Source organism: Callorhinchus milii, unplaced genomic scaffold (assembly GCF_018977255.1).
Source record: "Callorhinchus milii isolate IMCB2004 unplaced genomic scaffold, IMCB_Cmil_1.0 Scaffold19, whole genome shotgun sequence".
Taxonomy (NCBI): domain Eukaryota; kingdom Metazoa; phylum Chordata; class Chondrichthyes; order Chimaeriformes; family Callorhinchidae; genus Callorhinchus; species Callorhinchus milii.
The window spans coordinates 5,632,670-5,641,846 of NW_024704760.1; the positions used below are offsets into that span (position 1 = coordinate 5,632,670).

The 9,177-nt window shown below is 45.7% G+C and overlaps 1 protein-coding gene across 1 annotated transcript; it reads right to left on the reverse strand.

Moving 5' to 3' along the window:
* Positions 1–839: 839 nt before the first annotated feature.
* On the reverse strand, positions 840–6,133 carry tmem167b (transmembrane protein 167B). Its single transcript, XM_042342271.1, has 3 exons — positions 6,054–6,133; positions 1,684–1,815; positions 840–1,152 (listed from the first exon to the last, which is right to left on the reverse strand). Exons 1-3 carry the CDS (start codon positions 6,061–6,063, stop codon positions 1,070–1,072), a joined length of 225 nt encoding a protein of 74 aa, XP_042198205.1. The 5' UTR covers positions 6,064–6,133; the 3' UTR covers positions 840–1,069.
* Between the last annotated feature and the right edge of the window lie 3,044 nt (positions 6,134–9,177).

The following is a 9,177-nucleotide window of genomic DNA, read 5'->3' on the forward strand; positions in this document are numbered from 1 at the left end:
CTCACCCTTGAATTCAAGTTCCTGCATTCCTCTGCACCCCCCGACCTCTGACCTCCTCTCTCCTCAAAACAGTACCCGTTGCCTTCGTTCCTCCGGGTCTGGCCTCCTCCTCATCCCCCGAGTACTCCGCCCCACCCTCGGCGGCCGTGCCTTCAGCCACTATGCCCCGAGGCTCTGGAACTGCCTTCCTCACTCCCTTCGTCTCACTCCCTCCTTTCCCATTTTCAGGTCTAAGCTGAAGACCTTTCTTTTCGACCATGCCTTTGGTCACCTTCCTCCCCCTCCCCCCTGGCTCGGTCCTGGGATACGTTACTGCAAAGCGCTCTGAGACGCCGTCCGGCGTGGAGGGCGCAATATGAATCCAAGTTGTTGTTGTTATTGTTTCGGCATGAAATTGTGGTCATTCTTATTCATGACTATTAATATTTTCCAGGAATGTACTGCATCTTCAATATGAGATATAAAAGGAAACAAAAGTAATGAACTTCCGCGCCACATTCAAAATTAAAAACATTAAATGTATAATATACGCATGTATTTTCGGAACATACAAACAATCAAATGTATTATATGCCACCTCACAGAAATAAAATCAAAAATATGCATTTTAAAATGGAAATTTCAATATTTTATTAACAGCAGAATTGAGGAAAAGAAAAACATTTGTACCATTATTGTTACAGGAGTATTTCAATTAAACAAAAATACAGAGAGAATACCAATTACATAAATATTTCCTTCCACAACTCAATAAGCAAAGAACGCTGGCTAGCTAGTCATTCATGATGTTGCTGTTTGCAAAGGAAACAGAAAATATGCTATAAGCACACACCTTGGAATTAAGGAACAGGATTTATTATGAACCATGTATACACCAGCAGTAAACTATTTCTCCATCTGTCAGTGTTGCTTCCAAAGCCCTTCACCTTCCAGGACAAGAGGGTAAATAGTATAGTGTTCAATTCCTTACAGAAAGAGAACATTGTCTGATCTGATTTTAATCCTCATGTACGTTTTTGCTAAATATAATATATTGCTCTTTTTAAATTCTTCTTCCAGTTTAACGTAGTCATTTAATAAACAAAACGTAAACACTCATAACAATGCAGGACATCGCCACTGGTACGTGAAGCCTTGTTCCTATTACTGCAGCTGTAAGAACACAAAAATGTTTTCTTTAGAATAATGCTGACATAAGTGCATTTTCTCATGTTTAAAAAAAGGAAACAAAACTGACACATTTAAAGACACTGCAATTTTGACAATTAAGTGGCTATAGAGGCGGAAATGGTTCACACTTGTAATTTATGGCCCAATGAATGAATGACTGATAATATGGGGAGGCAGTGAGAGGAGAGGATACAGTGATTCCCTCAAGAGTTGCAGGAATAATTGGTGAAGGAGTCACATCAGTCTACTCCATATACCTCCTGCGCCCTACCCAAGATTAGTATTGGACAAGCCCTGCGACCAACATTATATCATATGCCAGTTTCTTTGTTTACAACAGTAACCTGTTAACTAATACAATAAGCTGTTAAACTAATCAATACTCAAAGAAATAAGAAGACAATCAAAATATGGTCAAATTATCTTTTATTTCCAAGGAATGTACTTTTTTATTCCTATATTTTAAATCAAACGAAAATGTGTTTATCAAACATAATATTTATTTTGATTTACCTTTGTAAAATACACCCCATACCCCTTTCTTTTCCGAAAGTAACCATTTATTTAGTCGTGGAACTTTCTTCAAGTATGCGCAGGTGCATATAAAAAGCAAGCCAAAAACCAGCAGGCCATCGAAGGAATATACTGTAAAGCAAAAAAAAAAGATTTGCTTAATTCATCCACCTAAACAAATTACAAGGTTGTGATGAGACAAAATTTGTATGACCCATCAATCAACCAGATAGGTTTAAGTTATTTTACCATGAAACGGCATTAAGTGTCTTTATTTAAACTGTATCGTAAATTATTATTTCATGCTTAACATTTGATTTATAACAATAATCCTTGCACTTGATATAACGCCTCATTATGTTTTAGAGACGTCTCAAAGCACCTCACAGAATATACTGTAAAGTGGATTGACTGTATATTTTTGTGGATTCTAAACATGCTGATGATGCTCAGGTTTTGAAACACCATCGACTCAGTCTGACAAGAAATTGTCTCATGACAAGAACGTCTTCAGTTGTAGAAAATTGTGTTAACATCAAAGGAAACATCAGTCAACAAAGAGATACCTCATTGAGTATACAAATATCAGCTTTGGGAAAATGCAGGATTTCTTTGTTAATTGAACAGAGAACCAGTCTATCATCATTTTAGGATCTTTTTGAGTCTAAAAAGGAACAAAAGCAAGAGAGAAACAGAGAGAGTAGTATTGTGATGGTGCATCAATTATAGAAGCATCCCGGTTTGTTACTTGTCCCATATGAATTTCAACAATGATCCTATATTGTCTCTGAACTCACATTATCGTTCTCTTGTGACTGATGAATTGCTCTAAGTGAATTGCCGAGGAAGGCGTCCAAGTCTTTTCTGGCCTGCGTCACAACAACCTCTCGCTCTAGAATGCAGTCATCCTTGTGACACAGAGGAGGACAAAGGGAGAAAAATCGGGAGGAAAAATTGGGAAAGAGCAAACTACTGTGAGTATCACTCCCGTTGCACTCCACCAGACTGCTGGATTGTTTTATTTCTGGGCTCCAAAGCTTTTAATCTTCAGAGTCAAGGAGCGGGTACTTTTTGCAAACAAATATTTGGATTTATGTAAATGTAAAACTGAGAAGAGGCTGCGAATTAAGCATAATATTAAAAACATATTACTTTGTGCTGAGGTTCTGTGAAAAAGCCTATGCGTGATGAAGCAGCTGCCCTTTCAATGCTTTGCTAACTAATTATTCAGGCAGTTAATTAATTCAGTATAAATATATGTTCCAACTGTAATGAAACCTTTAAACGTTTCTGAGAAGTATAAATATTCTCACCATGTTTACACAGGAAGAAAGATGAAAATTAGCAAGATAAATGGAATAAAAATTGCATTATTTTTGCTGGATTTGATTCTCTCTGCTTCTGCTCGGAAATTACTAGGATGTTTGTCTGCATCTGGAAACACTTAATTCATCCACAAATCATGAAGTGCCCTGCTATTTTGGTGCCTGGCCATTTTGTAGGCCTATTGCATGCAGCTCATGTGGGTTCATCAGATATTTTCCTATCTTATACTGCTACATTATTAAGTTGCTGGTTTTCCAAAAACGTTGTCACAATTCTTATTTACTTTTTTTGCATTAAAACAGCTAGCGGCTACCTCTATAATGTTGTCGACATGAATCCCCAACATCTCTTCTGGTTTTCACAGGTGATTTGTTTGCAAAACTGTAGGATCCGCTGCTAAATGTGCAGTATAAACTCGCATTGGATTCCAGTTCAGAGAAGTTTCCTTTGGCGCTCGCAGCAGGTGTTGTGCGAATAGTTAGTAAGCAACAACAATCGAACGATGTGATTTAAAGTACTGCAGCGCTGTACCATGTGCTGGGGTTTATTTCATTTGATTTACAGTAACTCGCAGTATATTCCATTTTTATAGAAACAGATGCCAGTTTAATATGCTACATGCTGTAACCTTATCTGTAGTGGTACAAATGCATTTGTAACTACATCCCCGGTCAGCGGTGAATTCAACTTCAAAACCACATTGTTAAAACTCTCTGAATACATAGCAGGTGTCTTGCGGCCATGGTTCACACTGCCATTGCTATTTGCAGCAGATTAGGCAGCTCTGTAGCAACACTTCTAAATGGATAGTCGTCCTTTTTAAATTATAATAATAATGATCCTTGCATTTGATAGAGCGCTTTTCACGTCTTCTAGACGTCTCAAAGCCCTTCACAGAATAGACTGTAAAGTGAATTGACTGTATATTTGTGGGCGAAAAGCGGCAGCCAATTGCGCACAACAGTGTCCCACAAACAGTCGTGGATTGAAATGACCAATTTATTATTGTTTTTTTTCTTGAGCGATTATTATCAGGCGTGTGGAGTAAGGAAACTTTCCTAAGGTTTCACCCTGCCGGGAATCGAACCCAGCTCTCTCTGGGTGGCGCTGGGTAGAAATCACTGTGGTACTGCTGATGCTTGGGAATGTTATACCCATGGAAAAGTTCATTACCTTAGCTCATTATATTGTCACACGTATCACTGTGTTAGTTTGTTCTTCTGTGCCACAATCCATTTCCTGGCTTGGAGCACAGCAGGTAACCTAATCCAATGTCTTTGTCACACCTCTATTGTTCAGCAACTGATAGATATACAAGAGCTCTGGTGTTTATACTGTGTTTGTAAAAGAATGCACTCGTGTTCCTCATCATTAATGGAGAAGGATCTTTGATGCCTCCTGCAGGCAATTTGACTTAAAACAGGAATTTATATGATGATCAAAGGCCACTATGAATCTACGAAGTACTTTATAGTAGAATATATGTCTATTGACCCGGATGATATTTAGATCTAATAATTCTTGAGATTTATAGATTTAAAGAAACAAGACATTCAGCCCAACCAGTCCAAGCCTGTGTGTATACTTATCATGCTAACCCACTTCCCAAACTCAACTTGCGTCCATCCATGTTAACCCACTTCCCAAATCCCTGTTCCCTCCTTCATAATCACGTATACATGTATTACATTTCTTCTTCAATGCATTATTTGTTTTCTGCCTCAATCACAGCTTCTGGTTGTGAGTTCCACATGTTCACCACCCTTTGCATAAAGAGGATACACTGTCAAGTAGTTTTGACTGTATGTTTTGTTGGCAAAACACGACAGCCAGTCTGCGCGTAGCCATGGAATTTGCGACCAATATTTTTTCCAATTTGTTGGCCAGGACACTGGGAGAGAGGTACTCCCTTTTCTTTTTGAATAGCCCCGCGGGATCTTTAATGTCCACCCTCACAGGCAGACAGGGGAACTTGGTTAAACAGCTCATAGGAAGGCGTTCCTTGATTCAGGGTGAGCCTGGAGCCCTGTAATTGAATACTCGGGGCTGACAGTGTCAGGGTGACAGACAGCCCTGAACCTCGGTGTGTATGTGTGAAATGCAGCCAAACAAAACCCTGGAACACTCTTCCTCTATCCCCCCACCTTGCCCGCTCCTTCCCCATCTTCAATTCGCGCCCGAGGGCCTTCCTATTGGACCGTGCCCGCGTCTCCCCCCTCCCTGCGGCTCTGCCCTGCGCTCCGCCGCTCCGGCGTCGAGCGCTCTGGGACGCTCACCCCCACCCCCCCCCACCCCCGCGTGACGGGCGCCGCTAATAAAAGCAGGTCGGCGTCAAACGTTCGCCTGATCCCCCGGCCGGGCGTGCGGGGGCCCGGATTTGGCTTGCGCCGCGTTGCGCCCGCCAAACGCACAGTCACTTTGTCGGTCCATGCCCGCGAGGCGCTGCGAGGGCGTCCCGAAGGCGGGCTGGGGGGGGGGCGCAAGGATTATTATTATTATTATTATACAGTGGTGGGGGGGGGGGGGGAGAACTGAGGAAGAGGCGGTGAGTCGCCTATTGGACCACAGGGTCTGTCAATCAGTGGAGCACTTCCGTAAACACTGACTCGATCCGTAACACTGACCCCCCACCACTAACCCCCTCCCCCCCACCACCAGCTCCCCCACTACTACGTACGCCCCCCACCCCACACACCAACCCCCCCCCCCCACCCCCCCCACCCCCAGCCTTGGCCTAAAGAGACGTCATCCGAGGGGGTGAAGCGGAGGGAGGGGGACAAGTGGGGGGGAGTCCTCACCTCCCTCACCCCACACACACCCCCCCCCCTCCTCACTCACTCGCCTCCGCCGAGGCCTCCTCCAGCGGCGGCCACGTCCTCAAACCCAGGCCGGGGCCCCGCCCACCTCCGGGCCCGATGTCGCTGAGGAGGGGCCGGGAATGGCGGGGGGTGTGGGGGGGAGATGCCTCTCCTCTCCCTCTCTCTCTCCCTCCCCCCCCATCCCCCCGCGCGCCCGCGCCGGGCCGAGCGAGCGGCCGCCGTTACCGTTTGTCATGGCGGCGGCGGTTTCCCTCTCTCCTTCGCTCCTGTGGCGCCGCCCCGCGGCCCCGGCGCTCGGTGATGACGCGTTCGAGGCGCACTCAATCCATCCCCGCGCCCATCGATCCGTCCCTCCATCCGCGCGCTCCCTCCATCGCGCTCGACTACTCCGGCCTGGAGTTGTTGGTCCTCATTCCCCTGCAATGAAGGACCTGAGTGACAGTAGTAATAATAGTAATAAATAATAATAATTGATCATAACGACCCTTGTATTCGGTGACCTTATTTTTTTTTCCTCTCTGGGGACCCGATAAATCGCTGTTAGCAACGATCCGAGGGTCGTCGTCGTTGTTGTCGCCGCCGCCGGCGTTGTTGTCGGCGGCGTTGTTGTCGGCGTTGTTTTCCACTCGGGGGGGGGGGGGCAAGGGGCGGGGATAGGGGGGTAAACGTTCGTTCTTCCGGACGCACCGCCCATCATAATCCCATCCGAGGGGGGGGGGGGGGGGGGGGGGAGAAAAAAGACCCCATAATAATTCGGTCGCTTCAATCCACGACTGGTTGCGGGGACGCCGCCGGGCGCAATCGGCTGCCCCGCGCACACAGCCGATGCACTTCACGGCACGTGCTGTGAAGCGCTTGGAGGCGTCGAGAAGACCTGGAAAGCGCGAGATCAAACGCGAGGATTATTGTCACTGATGATGCCCTTCGCAGCGAACTTCGGCCAAACCGTTGTGATGGGTTTCCGCTTGTGTCAAGAAGGCAAAATAAAATTCTGGACCCGCCCAGCCTCGTGCCTTTTGGCCTCTTTTGGGCGCATGTTTCTCTGGAGAGATGAACACAATCGTCTTTCACGAAAAAATAGCAGAACTATTGGAAATCAGCAGTGTAGCAGTCAGAGAAGAATAGGTTCACCCTTTGTTATGGTTTCCGAAGACGTGCTTTGCCTGCAATGTTAACTATTTTTCCCTTTCGGATACTGTGGTCCTAATCCTTTCATACCATTACTTTTTTTGTAACATTAGTTCAACCTCCAACTGCAATATCTATAAATGTGTACAATCTTCCACAAAATTGTACCATAATCACTGATTTGCCAAGTTTCATTTCCTATTAATTCAGTTAACCTCACTTTTTTATGTTTGTAGAAACTCCTCTGAAAGTTAACAATGTTTACTTTCAAGCTGACTGGCTAATATTGACTGAATGTGCACTTTATTCTAATTACAAACTGCTTCATACACAAACAACAACTTGCATTTGTCTCGCGCCCCTCACGCAGGGTAGCGTCCCAGAGCGCTTGCCAGTGGCGGAGCATGATGCCGAGATGGGTGGGGAGGGGGAAGGTGAAGCCGAATACTTAACATCCGCCAGACAGCCTCATCCACCTGCACCTTGTCACCCACCACCACTCCCTCTCTGTCCCCCTCACCTTTCTCACCATCTGCTCCTACCACCACCCCTTTTCTACACTCTTTCCTCCCCATCTCTCCCTCCTCCCTCTCACCCACCATCATCTCCATGAAACCCACCACCTGCTTCCTCGACCCCCTCCCCAACAAGTTACTGGTCACCCAGCTCCCCCTCCTCTGCCCATTACTGGCTGACATCATTAACCAATCCCTCTCCTCCGGATCAGTCCCTGCCTGTCGGATCTCAGGGGCTGGATGAGCGCAAACTTCCTTCAGCTGAATGTTGATAAGACGGAAGCCATACTCTTTGGCTCTCGTCAATGTCTAAAATCTCACGGCTCTCACCTCCTCCACCTACCTGACATCCCCCTAAAACTCTCCGAACCCGTACGCAACCTAGGCGTCAGGTTCAACCCCCAATTATCCTTCCTCCCCTACATCCGGTCCCTCACCAGCACCGCCTTCTACCACCTCCGACTAATCGCCCGTCTCCACCAATACCTCTCCCCAAAAGCTGCTGAAACCCTGGTCCAGGCCTTTGTCACCTCTCGGCTGGACTACTCTAACGCCCTCCTCGCCGGTCTCCCAACCACTACCATCCATAAAATCCAAATCATTCAAAACTCTGCCGCCCACATTCTCACCCACACCAAACTCTGCTCCCCGATCACCCCAGTCCTTGACAGACTGCACTGGCTGCCTATCCCAGAGAGGATTGATTTCAAGATCCTCACCCTTGTTTTCAAGTCCCTGCACTCCTCTGCACCCCCCAACCTCTCTGACCTCCTCTCTCCTCAAAACAGTACCCATTGCCTTCGTTCCTGGAACTGCCTTCCTCACTCCCTTCGTCTCGCTCCCTCCCTTCCCATTTTCAGGTCTCTGCTGAAGACCTTTCTTTTCGACCGCGCCTTTGGTCACCTTCCTCCCCCTCCCCCCTGGCTCGGCGCCGGGATCCGTTACTGTAAAGCGCTCTGAGATGCCGTCCGGCGTGGAGGGCGCTATATAAATCCAAGTTGTTGTTGTTGTTGGCTAAATTGTGCTTTTTTTTTTAATCATTAAGTTCCAGATACCTGATCTGTACACATGAAATCTGTGCTGCAATAATGCTATCACCACTTCATATTCAGGCATCTCGTTCATATTTAGTTGTTGTATATCCTGTTTGCTATTGTTAGCACCTAATAATGTTTATTGAAGTCAATCTCAAAGTACTTGAAAAAAAACAATCTGGAAACAGCCTGTGTAATCTTAAGAAATATCTAATTTTTTTAAACAAGAGAAACAGTTCAAGTAGCTGCAAACTGGTTGCAATTTTTTTTTAAAAAAGGAGGCAGAAATCAACTGTATATTTTCCTTGCAATGTTGTTTTGGTGACTGTTCAGGGAGTGAATGATTGTGCAATGTTTAGCCACAGCCAGTATGGGTTAGGGGGTTGGCCTGCGAGAGATTTATAGTTCATCATTTCAATGCACCATTCAATGGTGACATCTTGCACTGTCAAGAACAATTAACATAATCCCAGTGTTTCATGCCTCCACTGCCTGCAACAGACCCACTGTGGAATGATGTGTACGACCTAATGCGATTACACGACTGTCCAACAATAGATGTTGATCATGTTAAGGAGCCTTCCAATGAAAAATCTTGTCTATACCACGAGGCGACGACAGATTGAATGTGAGCGTTGGAAATAAAACTGATCACTTTACCTCGAATGAAGA

Coding starts and splice junctions, on each gene's coding strand:
- tmem167b (XM_042342271.1), bottom strand. Junction 1,153..1,683: donor ATGGGGTGTATTTTACAAAG/GTAAATCAAAAT, acceptor GTGTTCTTACAG/CTGCAGTAATAGGAACAAGG.